Genomic DNA, 13199 nt, shown 5'->3' with positions numbered 1-13199 from the left:
ATAAATCCTCCCTTGCAGCCTTGCTGGACAGAATAAATTGGATCGCGGGAGCAAAACGCTCTGAGGGAGGTTCAGTGACAGAAATCGTGGAGGAATACTGGTCTAGGGGCTGCAGCAGAGAAACCACAGCTGAATTTCTGCTGAATATTGGGCCTCAGAACCCAAGGGTAAAAAGATTTCCTCTAGGCCTGAGTCACCGCTGAGCTGGCACTGCTGTATGTGTCCCAGCAGACTACTTGCCGCCTTCCCAATGTGTCATCCCTCTGAAAACGAGCCTTTGACCCAGAGCAGTCCTTTCCTCTTCTTTCACCCTGCTCTGGTGGTGGAACGAGACTAAAACTGGAAGGATGATTAACTCTGTCACGGCTTGGAGCTGCAGAGCAGTAAATTTAGGTTGAATATTGCTGGGTATTTCCTGGGGGATGTTGGAACCATAAGAGACTTTGTGCTAGAGAGCCAGAGCTCAGACTGTCTCATCCCTGGCAGCTAATGACCACGGAGAGGAGGCAAAATGATGGATCAACACATTTGAAGCGTTTTCTAGTACACCTTCTGCATTCAGCTGTCTTACGGAGCTGTATAAAGCAGCAGATGTGTTAGAAGTATTGTTATGGCTAACAAAGGCATGGGTGGCAGCTGGTCTGCGCTTGCCAAGCTCTGGACCTGGGATAGAGACCACTAAGAGAGCAAATACCAGCAAACGTGTTTGTCATCTCCTCAGCATTTTGGAGAGCCACCATCCATAGGCCAGACTGCCTCAGTAAATGAATAACAGGTAACGAGTCCTAGAGCAAAGCATGTTGGATGACCCTCCTGGGATGGTGGGAGGGTTTGTGCTGCCTGGCACTCATCTCTGAAGAGCTGATCCTCCTGCCTCGCCAGCCTGAGCACGACAGCCTGTAAAGCTCCAAAAGTAAAAGCCAGACAGCTGGGAAAATATTTTAATTTTTTAATAAGCAAAGGGACCAATGAGGTTGGAGCTGAGGGAGTGCCCTTAACAGCCCCCCCCAAACAGGGACCCACTTCGTGAGAGCACGTTTTGCTAGAAAGGATCCATTGGCTTCACAAGCAAACCCAGCGATGGGCAGGGAGGGAGGGCTCTTTCATCCTCAGCATTAACGATGATTACTCCGAAGGGAACACCATGTCTGAGGAGGCCAGCAAGGCTCAGTGACCCCTTCAGCCCACTGAAGTTCCTTTATCAGCCTCTAAAGTGTCCTGGCAATACTGCCTGGTGGGGGGGACTAGCACTGAGTGAGCACATAGCATTTCTAAGAGTTTCTAACACTCCTCTGGGAGGGAGGGAAACCACACGGAGAGCTGAACCGATGTGGGCTTGATGAGCAGGTCAGCCAACGCAACGTGCACATTGTGTATGTGAGAGTGCAAATCTCCACAGGAAAAAGCTTCACAACTTTTTATTCTCTGCCCTAGAGTCACTGTCATTTTAAAATTCTCTGCAAACATGAAAACAAATCATGCTGTCAAAAAATCATGCATTAGAAACAAATTATGCTCTCTAAGTGCATTTTGGCAATATAATTGATAAACTGCGAGTATGCGAAATAATTGAAAAAGTAGGGGGGGGACATGTAGGATAAATGACTAAAATAGGAAAGTAATGAACACATGTAAATAAGAGCCACAAACAATAAATATAAATTACGGTGTGACAAACTGTAAATAATCAGAGCATTTCAGGCCTGAAATGTGATCCCTCTTCAGGGAAAACTTGTGTTAGTAAATCTGAAAAAGCCTTAGAGAAGAAAACAAGAAGAGACGAGGTTATCAGGGCTCTTTGAAATGGCAGGCACGATGGATTAGCCCCTGGATTCATTACTCAAAACCTTCACCGGCAGCGTGGAAGTCAGACGCGTTACCAGCCCACTTCCTACATCCACCCCGATGTACAAATGATCCTGGCAGGAGCGATGCCACCAGCCTTTCTCACACCGCCATAGATAGATTAAAAAAAAATGGGATGGCATTTATCTTTCCTAATTTAGCCATTTAGAAGGGGCTTTTGATGGCTAACTCCTGTCTCTTCATTCATTCCACTTTCCCCCTCCCTCCCCGATGTCTCAGAAATCCTTGTGATGTTCAGAAATAAATGGTCACTGCCCCTAGCTTCTGCAGATGCACGTATAAGTCATTTTTTTGCCCACTGTGTAGGATTTTAACCCATCTCTTTGTTTCCAGGTCCTAAATCCATTCCAGATCCTCGGGATTAAATTCTCATCAAGACCAGGCCGTGCCAAGCCCCTTCAGTGCAAGTGGGACTGCAGCCTGAATTAGGGATGAGGCTTTAGCCACTGCTGCAGGGGTTAGAAAGCAGCTGGAGAGCAGCACTGAGGACAGACCGAGCGGTGCGGGAAGAGATTTGGGATGGATGAGGGCTGAGAGATTTACACCCTGGTCTCCTGGGTGATTCCTGACTTCTGCAAATCAAGGTGAGGAATGACACTTAGACCTTCATTTACTGTTTCAGAAGATGGCTGCTTTGCCTTAGGACGCCTTCAACTCGATGCCCAAAGCACAGCAGGAAGGTCTCTGCTCACCTGCCCTCCGTGGGTGGATGAAATCCTGAGTGTTTGGTGAAGTTCCCGTGGGTCTGTGTCTAGTTAGATGCAAGTGGGTAGGACTGAGAAAACATTTCATTAGATTCGAAGGAAAATATTTGCTGCTCACTGACTGAAGCGCAATTGGAAAGCACTCTCAGGAGCGGTGTTTAAGGTAAGGATTGCATCCCTCCACCTTGCTGGTGGCTTGCAGAGAATATCACATGGTAGAAATACATCCTGCTCCATGTCTAGGCATAATAAGAAAAGAAATGACATTAAAATGCAAACTATTGTCGGTGGTTATTGCCATGGATAGTCCTCTTTCATTTAATAGCACAGAATCCATCATGCTATGCCTTATTTCAGCTGTGATTGCTTCCAAGAAAAGATGTAGGTCACATCGTGCCGAACACACAGTGCCTTTGAGAAGAGCTCGCAGTGCAGTTTTCAGGTAGCAGAGGGGGAGGGCTGCTTTGCCACTTTATTTTGTAGATGTGCTGGCATTCACACTTGGCCAAAAGTGGTAGAAAATGTCGCTAACTAAAACCGACTGTGGGGCTGTACCACGCTGCACAATGTAGACGGTGGCTGATGGTGTAAAGCAAGAGAGAGGCAGCCCCGGAGTTCACAAATGCAAGGAGCTGCTGCCAGGGGTGCAGAAGGAAAAAAAAGGGGGAGAAGTTTTGAAATGTTGTGGTATAGGTGAAAACAAGGTTCACCCACAAATCGTGCATCTCTACAGCAGCCCAGGAGCTCCATTAAGTTAATGCCGTGCCGTGACTTGCACCGCAGAGCCTGGCGAAGATGGAGCAGCCAAAACGTCCCGATGTTAATGTATCCCTACAAGCAGTAGTTTGGGACACTGCCTTGCTCCAGTTTAAGAGAGGATTTCATGATCCTCAATTAGCAAGGTTATTAATTAATCAATTATGTAAACCAGATGAGCAATCAGATATCCTGTTCTACAGTGATACAGCTCATTGTTAAAACAATTAACTCACAGGCTTGGGGACAAAATTTAAAAAAAAAAAAAAAAAAAAAAAAAAAAAAAAACCCCTCACGGAAGAATCGTTTGGGAGAGAATTATTTCAACTGAGGTTGGAAACTGGGCTTGAGACCAGACGGGATGACAGCCCTGCTCTGAGAGGATATCAGAGTTATTCTGGGGAGTTTAACAACCAGCCTGATGTTTGTCTCTACCACTACAGCCAGCTAAGCCAAACTGTGCTCTCTTGCTTGCCAAAATAAATCTATAATAATTCCTTCTGGGTAACTGAATAGTGCCCACCTTCCAGAGCTGGCCGACGTGGTACACGACAAGGGAGGAGTTTAGCCGACACATTTATTTGCACCCTGACTTCTCTCACCGCAGCAGCAGCTCTTGCAGGAGGAGTGCAAGTGAACTGCAGCATTTAATGTCACTAACACCCACCAAAGCTCATTGCAGGTGTCAGATTCTTACGTGACTTGTACCAAAAGCAACGTGAATATTGATCTTCTGTAATAGCCCCTTGTAACCCGAAGTATTTCAATAGCCTGTATTAATCTGTGAAAAGCTACATCTTGTTACAGTCACAATTTTATTTAATTTTACTTTAGGCTAGTAGTTATTTAGGTCAATTCCTTGCCAGCTGTGATAAATTGATACATCATCTGTGATGGAGTAAAGCCGTGTCTGTATGCTCCTACTTGTACAGACTCCTACCTGAATATATTTGCATTAACTGGATTTGTGATACCGAACACAGAAAAATCAGTGTCAAAATCTGGCAAGTCTCTCAAAAACCTGCAAATAATTTCAGAGGTAATATGTTTTCAAAGCATATACCAGTGTGCTTCTGGACCTTTCCTCTAACAATACGCTCTGGGGGTCGATTTTCCCATGTTTAAGGGCCAGATTGCAAATGTATTGGCTGGGAATGGAAGTAGAGTCATGCTCCGGCAATGATTTTTATTGAGTAACTATAGATGAGAAAAGGCAGTTACTACCTGGCAAAGACCCTGCATTTTAAGTTTTCTTTACAAACTCTCTCTCTGCCCAACCCTTTAACATGGAATTGCAGGAATTTATAGTGATATGTGAAAGAAGTTGATACTCAAAGCCAGTAGCTGCCAGACACCGTATTTCTTTCTAAACCTGTTATCAGCAGAGGGGTTCCTAGCACAGCTACAGCTGGGAGGGTGGCTTCGTAGTCACTCAATCCTCACATTAGAGCTTTTTACATATCTCTGCCTCATTACTGGGCTGATAAAGTGCTGGCAAAATCTGAATTTGCTTCTAGCCTTGCTTTTCCCTTCCTCCTGGAATGCCACCGTGTGGTTTGTGTTTGTTTGTTTGTTTTTTTTTTAATCCAAGTTTTCAGGGATACATTTCAAGCAGTTACTAGATATTGCACACCAGGGACAGGACCAACCCAGATTGCAGCAGGAACCTGCCTCTGCACTTTGTGGGTTGTGATGGGCTGATCCTCAACTGCTCAAGTTGGTGGGAATTTTCCACTGATGAAAAGTTGGCTCTGTCCTGAAAGCAGCGGGTAGGACCGCTCTGTCCATGTGCAGTGGGTCTGTCCCTCACATTCACAGTTTACCCCAATCTAGTCATTTCACCATTTTTTTTTCTCCCCAAGACTGCATAAAACCTGCTCTTCACTTTGCCTCCCCCATCACCTCTGAGAAAGATGGTCTAGTTTCAAAGATGGGAGTGCTCAGAAAGTCAAAAGCTTATTAATAGCTCTCTGCCGCTTTTTAATCTATTCAAAAAGCTGTACAGTGTGCAAAGCTGTTGTGACATGAGTTTTCTTTTTAATATCTCACCATTTGACTGTCAGTGCTTAAGGAAAAATGAACCTAATCATCAGTGAAGGCTGTAATGCTCCTGTTTTATAGCTGGTGTGGATCTCAACAGAAAATTTTATAAGAGAAAATAAGTGTGTGTGTGTGTGTGTGTGTGTGTAAGTGTAAGTGTAAGTGTATGCATGCATATCACAGGGGAGGTTTCACAGAAAAAACCAAACAAGAACAGTATAGTCATTAGCAAGATCGTATCAGTACGGTGAGGAAAATATTTATGTATTGGAAAATGGGGAAAAAAGGCTATTTCTCTGTAAATGGTTGATCTTGTAACTTTATCCTGTGTGCCCTTTTCCATACAGAGGTATCAGCGCCCCCTCAGTGCAGTACTACCTCGTCTGGCAGATTTTACTGAGGATGCCAAGTACAATGTCTGGGTGTGGATGGACTCCCCTGTCCCCCAGGTAAGAGCCATCCCTGCTGATCATTTTCCCTTAAAGCCCAAACTGACCTTTTGCCATTGCTGGAGCAACATTTCAGCCCCGCAGACACTCTTCAGCGTGCTTAGGGGAGCTAAGGCTGTATCCCTTGGCAGGGAGTTCATGAAAATTAGTCCACGATCCTCATCCAGTCAGGAGAGAATCATGGAAAAGCTAAATGTAAATCAGTGCAGCTTATCAAGACATGACAGGTGGGACATAATAATCCACTATGAGTGTTGTAATGTAATGAAACCAAAGCACTCACTCACAGCATTTAGCCCAGCGCAAGTTGATACAGACGAGATTAGCAAAGTATGGGTGATAAAACACCACCTCAACCTTATATGAAGCATGGAAGGAATCCCCAGAAGTGTATATCCCCGAACTAGGAGAGTCTAAAGAAAGCAGTGACAGCAGCAGAAAGGTGGTAACAGGAGGGACCTGCCAGTTTTCTGCACAGCAGCTCCTCAGAGATGGCAGCGACGCTGCTAACTGGGGTTCAGTCCCACATTGTGAGCTCTCCCTCACTCCCCCCAGAATACTCCGGCACCTTCTGGCCTTGATCAACACTTCTCAGGGCAGGTGATCATACACCTATGTGTATATATACACAGAAATACTGTGTGTATGTATATATACACACACACACACACACACGTTATGATCATCTATATTACGCACATTTGTATACAGAAGGGTGTGTGTGTGTGTGCGCACAGCTATGCGTGTGTAATACGAAACAAGCTTGTGAGACTCCTGCAATTCTGAATCTAGAAGGGGTATTAAAACTCTTCCCCAAACCTCAAATCATTAACCCTTCCCCACAACTAAAAATCTCATTTGCAACTCGCACACTCTTAAGCTTTGGATTTGGTTTGCTTGCCTTCCAGCTCTCGGCGCCACAGTATCTGACATCTGGCACAGCTGGAGCACTTCAACATGAAAGATCAAACACTTCAAAGAGTCTCAGAGTGGTTTTGGAAAGGGAAAAGCCATTTGTTCTCACAGTCAGGTAAGGCAACATAACTGGAAGTAACGTGTGGTACCCACAGTAAAAATAAACTAATGAATGCAGTAATTTAATGGCAATTTAAGGCAGGTTCTGACCCTCGATGACAGAACCCAGTCCATGGGGTATGGACAGACAAGTTATAAATCATGTTACCTGATGTGATGATAATTGCACAAATGTTTGAAAATACTTTTCATGCTTTTATGTGGTACTTTAATATTGCAAATACAGAGGAAAGGTGATAGAACAGCATTTAAAACTCTGTAATTAGCACTATATTAATGGTGGCTGATTAAATTAGTTAATAATATTAAAGAGGAGTTCTGATTTAATAACAGAGACACAAAACCAGCTATTGGTAAGTGAGGGTGGCTTCCCCCAATTATATTCAATATGATTTTGTCTGTGGTTACAGAATTGCCCAGGATACCTTCAGAACAGGCAGAAAAACATCATTTGCAAACTGAGCAGGAAATAAAATGGAAAGGTGTCATCCGTCCCCGCCCCCCCCCACTAGTTCCTTAAAGATCAATTTTAATGTAATTTGAAAAGTTCTGATTTTTGGTACAGTTAATACTTTCAGTTTGGTTTCATTTCTGCTTTTGAAATACAGCTTTCCAGAGACCTTACGTTAACTTCACGGATTACAGCTGACATTGCACAGAGGTACAAGGCATAACCCAAATATAAAAGACCATCCATTTCCACGCATGATTAAATGCTGACTCAAGGTACTGAAGTAGTTTTGATTCCCCAAAGTTTAAAAAAAAATTGAGGACAGGCAGTAAGAAGTCGCAGACAAATTAAAATTTATTGAGACAGACAAAAATGCAACTATTTCAGACTACAGTTAAGCATTTACAGTTAACCAAAGATAGCAAAATGCTCACATTCCACTTAATTCCTATGGAAAAAGCATTCAGAATTTACTATGCAATTCTACTTACTATGATAGTCTACATCCATCTACAGTAGGGACATCAAACTGAAACACGTAATATTTGGATCTCTCCTTACAGATCTACACGGTTAACAGTAACAGACATCAACAGCATTGAGAAAAGTATAAAAAGACCAAAACCCACCTACTGTAGAAAGGGCTTTTTGATGTATAGTAACTGTACAAAGCAGTCTATGTATTAAAGGAACTTGAATGGCATACAGAAGGGACTGCAGTAAAAGCCAACAAATGTAGGAAGCTAAGCTTGAGCGATCTGGTGGTCTGTATCAAGTGGTGACCTTAGATCTATGTCATTTGCTGCTTGAGGGGAAAAATGCTACAAAACTTCTAATATCAAAATATTCCCATGCCAGAAATGTACACTGAGACTAACAGACTAGGCTGGAGAGGCAAAGAGAAGCATTCACTAACAAACAGTGTTGTTTTAAATATAAACTTTACATTTTTAATATAAACTGTAGAATAAATATTAAATAAACACTTCAAATGGTTTAAAATAATAGTAGAGAATAGCTTAAAAAAAGGCAAAGAAAAGGAAAAGGTTTCTTTGTGTTCACAGCAAAGGCCAGTAATGACCCAAAAAAACCCAACTGTGCTGAAACTTGAACTCAAGGAGATTTTGATTTAACCACGGTACTTAAAAGGACACCTTGAAACATAAAGCAATACCTAACAGTATTTCATCATCTCTAATACGAAAAGAAAATGAGATTAAAATTTGGTTTGTGTCTCTGAAAGAATGGGACAACTCTGATTCTGTTTTCACGATGAGAACAATGTTTGGAAGGTCAATGACTTGATGCAGATGGGAAGTCCTCTTTTGTAAAAAGGAAAAAAAAAAGGAGAAAAGGAAAAAAAAAAGAAGAAAAAAAGAGAAAAGGAATTGAAAGCCGGAAGCAAATTAAATCCTTTACAAAGCATGAAGCTTCATCTGGAAGAGCACTGGTTCTTGGTAGAATCACTGGTTTCTTTTAAAGAAATTAAACATTTTTTTAATGTATCTTCCCCAATTGGACACACACACACATCTGCACACACATGTATGTGTATAAACGTTTATATACAGACACGCATACATATACATATGTATATATAGGCGCAGATCCCCCAGCCACTGGAGGATGCCAGTGGCTCAGGAAAGGGCTTTGCTAAATAGCTTTGTAATACTTGGGAACTCGCTCTCAAAGCAATCCATAGTCCCTCCCAAGCATGACAGCCCGTCCGCCCCGTTCCTGACTAGGCTGTGGCACCTTGTGGTTCCGCAGCGCTCTCTTCAAACCCTCTGGCAGCCATGCCCAACTGAACCGGGCAATACAACGGCGTTTTTCCAGTTTCCTGATTCAGCAGAACATCTGCACGACACAACAGCCTGGCTGGGGTGTCTGCCTGAATCCAGGGCAGCAGGGTTAAGATGTGTGTACGTGTGTGTGTGTGTGTGTGTTTTGCTTTTTTTTTTTTTTTTTTTTTTTTTTTTTTTTTTTTTTTTTTTTTGTTTGTTTCTGTGCGAAGGGAAATGTGCTACCGGGGTCATCCAAAGTGCTCTCTAGCCTGTCTGGGCTGGGCACAGAGCGTTTGACTGGGACCCGCAGCATGTTTGAGTTAGTGAGTCTGAGAGACAGTAATTGTTTTATAGTCTAAGATAAAGATAGAAAACCTGCCAGTTCTCATTTGGAATAGCTGCATGTGAGAGATTACATCTAGGAGAGGATCAATGGTATTGAGAAATGGATGGTGGTGGTGTGGCTGCTCACGTAAACTGAAGGATGTCCACGTTCACTTTTAAAGGCTTATTTAACAGCTTTTATTTAACCCTCTTGCATGTTTGCACGTGACACAGAAGGGCTGCAGCCTTGGACCCTGGAGCTGTCTGCAAGGGCTTGGTTCGACAGGCTTTACCCTGGTGAGGTGCTGGGCGGGAGAAGGGATTTACTATGTGGCCTTTGAAGTAAGGCATCATTTCAGGATAAGCCAGTGCAAAGGGACACAGGGCTGCAGAAAAAAACCATTTATGTGTAGAGAATGAGTCCAGTCAGGAGGATAAGCATAACTCTACTGATTGTGGCCCTCAGTTTTATGTCAGAGTGAAAGGGCAACTCTGCTTCAGGCAGGTTCTGCACAAGACGGCAGAGCTAGACCCAGAGTATGGGTTTAATTAATAAAATACCAGAAGGAAACCAGCCACCACGTTGGAGAAGCAAGCTATTGATGGTGTTCAGTTGCTTCTCACAAAATCATACTATTTAAGGAAACAGAAATGCTGGTTGTATCTGTTCCTCTCGCAAATCAGCGTAATTTTCTATGAAAGGCGAGCAGAAAAAGCATATGTGTGTGCTGTGCAGCTCATGGACAATGATTTTTAAATAAATTTTCAAAAGCTAAAGGGATGTGAGGCAGGGCAGATTGCACGGCTTTTGCAAAATGACTGTGATGGCAGATTTCTGGGAGGATGTGGGGGCGTGAAACAACACACAACAAATTCCTCACGATTTTACACATCCTTCTGCATCAATAAAAATTATGCAGGCTTGCTCTTTGTTCTCAGGTCATTGATCTAGATAAATAGGAAATGAAAGAGGAGAAAACAACCGAGCCCCTGCAACACATGGTGTCTGAAAGGAGATCCTCTTCTGTATTGCTTTCCTGATCATGTCTGAAAGCAGAGAGGCCCTACGCAGAGGGGGAGAGGGGCTGCAGAGCCCTGCCAGGCTCTGCGGTGGGCACTGACTTTGGAGAGGACTGAGGACCACAGCCCTTGGGCCAGTGTCCTGAAAAAAAAAAAAAAAAGACTTCTGCCACCTAGCATGGTATTTTCCTGCTTTCAAGCAAATATGTAACCAGCCATGTTTTGACTCCATGCTGTCTCCACCTCCATAGCCAACACTAACTTAGAGGGGGAAAAAAATAAAAAAATAAAAAAAAATTGATCTAATTAGTTTTCTGTGTAATAAGCACATTTTTCATTCTGCAGAATAACTCACAGGCAAATCACAGGCACTGCTAAAATACTTATAGCTGCATCCTAATGCAAGAGTAAGGTACCTCTTACTGTTTCTAAACCCAGCAACAATAATAAAAGGTCACCACAGTGCATTACTGCATGAGAGAACTGCAACGGGAAAGGACAAAGCAAATAATTTAATGTCAATATGCTGTGATACAGTTGAAGAGCTGTGAATATATGGGAGATGCTGAGGGAATCACAGGTTGTATTTTAATACTATTCTTTTTTTATGTGTACGTATTACGTGTGTGCAGCTTGTCACACGGAGCAAAGGGGTTCTGCTTTTGAAACATGACCACCTAAACTTGCGTTTTTAAACAGGCCAAATAAATATTAACTATTTAAATTAAAGGAACGACAGTTTATTAGTTTTGATGGTTAATGTCTTTGACAGCTTTATAACTTTGGAATGAGGGATTGCTAAAGAGTAAGAACAGGCAGCTCCATCGTGTGTGAGCAAGCAGCAGAGCCTGCACGATGTTAGTGCAAATGAGTTCAGACAGAAGCTGAGGAACAGTTATGGAGGTGGTTACGATGCTACAAATTCACAAAACACTCTTAAACACCTTGAAAGGCAGACGGACTCTGTTCCCTGCCTGTAGGGCTTGGTCCGTGATAGCCGCACCTTCTCAGCATCCCTTAAGATCAAGGCCATGTTCCTTAACCAAATAGCGTCAGTGAGCTGATCTACGCTCTGGCGGGAGCTTTGCCTTCAGGGTGGGCTGGGCTAAGCCTGTTGGACTCATTCTCAGAGAATGTAAGGAAGAGAAAATCCTGCCAATGGGTTTCTTTCTTGATTAAACCCCTGGCACTGGGCAGCCAGAAGTCACTATCCAAAGGAATTACTCTTAACTTGAACGTAACAAATATGCACAAGAAAATGAGGCTACTGCTTTTCCTTCTTCATGAAAGAAAAATTGCCGTTTCTGATGTGATCCAGGTAACAATTTATGACATAAATTCTCTAACATGAGAAGGGCTTCTAAGCCTTACTGGTTTGTCAAGCCCCTTCTGTGATTCTTCTTTCACAGGACATATATTTCATTAGCTGTGCAAGTGTGGATTAAGACATGAAATGTTTTTGAAATAAAATTAATTGCCCCTGTGGATAGAACAAAAAAAAAAATCCCCCAAACTAACTGAACAAAAGCTGTATTCCAAACAGTCCTTGCTGGAAAAAAAAAAAAAAGTTGTATTTCAAATTAAATAGAATATAGAAAATAAAACTCAATAGAGAGGGAATATTTGTGCCAGGTACTCTCAGATACAATGGCAGAGATATGATGTGACTTGCCATCTTGTGCAAAACGTGAGTCCTCATTATGACGGGCACTACCATATATAGCCAATTTCATCATCCTTATCATCATCTTCATCTTCATCATCTTCATTAGCTGCTCTTACATGAATCTTCAGTCTCCCTTCTTTGTCTTTTTTTGCGGCTTCAGGTTCCTCTTCCAAATCATCCAACAATACAACAGATCCACCACTGCCAAAATCCCCTGAGGTTTCTTGCTCTTCTTCTGAAAGAGGTGATTGGGAAAGGTCATTCCCCCACATGACACCAAACCCCTCGCTCATCCCTACCCTGGTCACTGAAGTCACTGTCATTTGCAATGTTACTTTTTAAATTTGTTGCGTCAGCATGAAACAACCTCTAAATTTCAATTTTTCATCCTGAACTGGGATAAATATCTATCACTTTACTCTGAAAAATGTACTTGCATAAAAAGCTACGCATTGCCCTCCTCCTAGAGACTCGACTGGAGAGTCTCAGATCACATGCATGCAGGCCAGAAAAATCATTACTCATTTGTAAATACATTCACCCCATCACTATTCTGTAAACCAGGCTAAAAATATTCCACAAATTGATTTTGAGTGCATAAACCATGTTCTGCAAATATAGCTACTCTGGGCATCTCAGCCCTTCTAAGCCTCTGCTTTTTCTGTTCCTTCTTGAGGAAAAAAGCTGCAGCCACAACTGTCCCTGAAGCCCTCTGAAGGGATATGGCTGAAATCTTGCCTAGGTACAGCACCTGACTGGTGAGTTCACATATCTACAGAATACTGTCCTGCCAGCAATTTTATTGGGCTTGGTTGTTAATTTATTAAATTTTACACATTTAGGCTTTCCTTTGTCTGGAAAGACATTATTCCTGAAAGTCCCAGTAAACGTGCATTCCAGAGTATACAGAACAATGTATTTAATAACCAATCATAGGAATCCAATAGCCTTAATTTTCATATAAATTATTACATTTTCCAGGCTGGTAGCAAAAATATCTTAGGTTATTGCCTGTTAACTTCTGCTGCACGCCCCCCAAGTCCAAAGGACCAATACGTATATAAGGGCCCCATTTGCAATCTGAATATGAAAATACAGGAGCAC

General features: G+C 42.6%; 1 protein-coding gene and 1 long non-coding RNA gene across 3 annotated transcripts in view; one reads left to right on the top strand and one right to left on the bottom strand.

Annotated features, from left to right (window-relative positions):
• Positions 1 to 2353: 2353 nt before the first annotated feature.
• LOC113485164 lies at positions 2354 to 6839 on the top strand. The gene is made up of 3 exons (XR_003399370.1): positions 2354 to 2450; positions 5714 to 5815; positions 6724 to 6839. It is a non-coding gene; the product is annotated as an uncharacterized LOC113485164 (long non-coding RNA).
• Positions 6840 to 9298: 2459 nt separating this feature from the next.
• SPOCK1 (SPARC (osteonectin), cwcv and kazal like domains proteoglycan 1) overlaps positions 9299 to 13199 on the bottom strand; it is a 318661-nt gene continuing 314760 nt past the window's right edge. For both annotated transcript variants that reach the window (XM_026858125.1, XM_026858124.1), the window contains one exon: positions 9299 to 12330. In XM_026858125.1, coding sequence (XP_026713926.1) covers positions 12140 to 12330 — 191 coding nt within the window. In that variant the 3' untranslated portion in view covers positions 9299 to 12139. The remainder of the gene's footprint in view (positions 12331 to 13199) is intronic.

The sequence above is a fragment of the Athene cunicularia genome, assembly GCF_003259725.1.
Source record: "Athene cunicularia isolate RWA chromosome 13 unlocalized genomic scaffold, athCun1 chr13_part1, whole genome shotgun sequence".
In the NCBI taxonomy this organism is placed as follows: domain Eukaryota; kingdom Metazoa; phylum Chordata; class Aves; order Strigiformes; family Strigidae; genus Athene; species Athene cunicularia.
The sequence above is the reverse complement of the archived record's forward strand: the minus strand, read 5'-3'. Positions and strand labels throughout refer to the sequence as shown.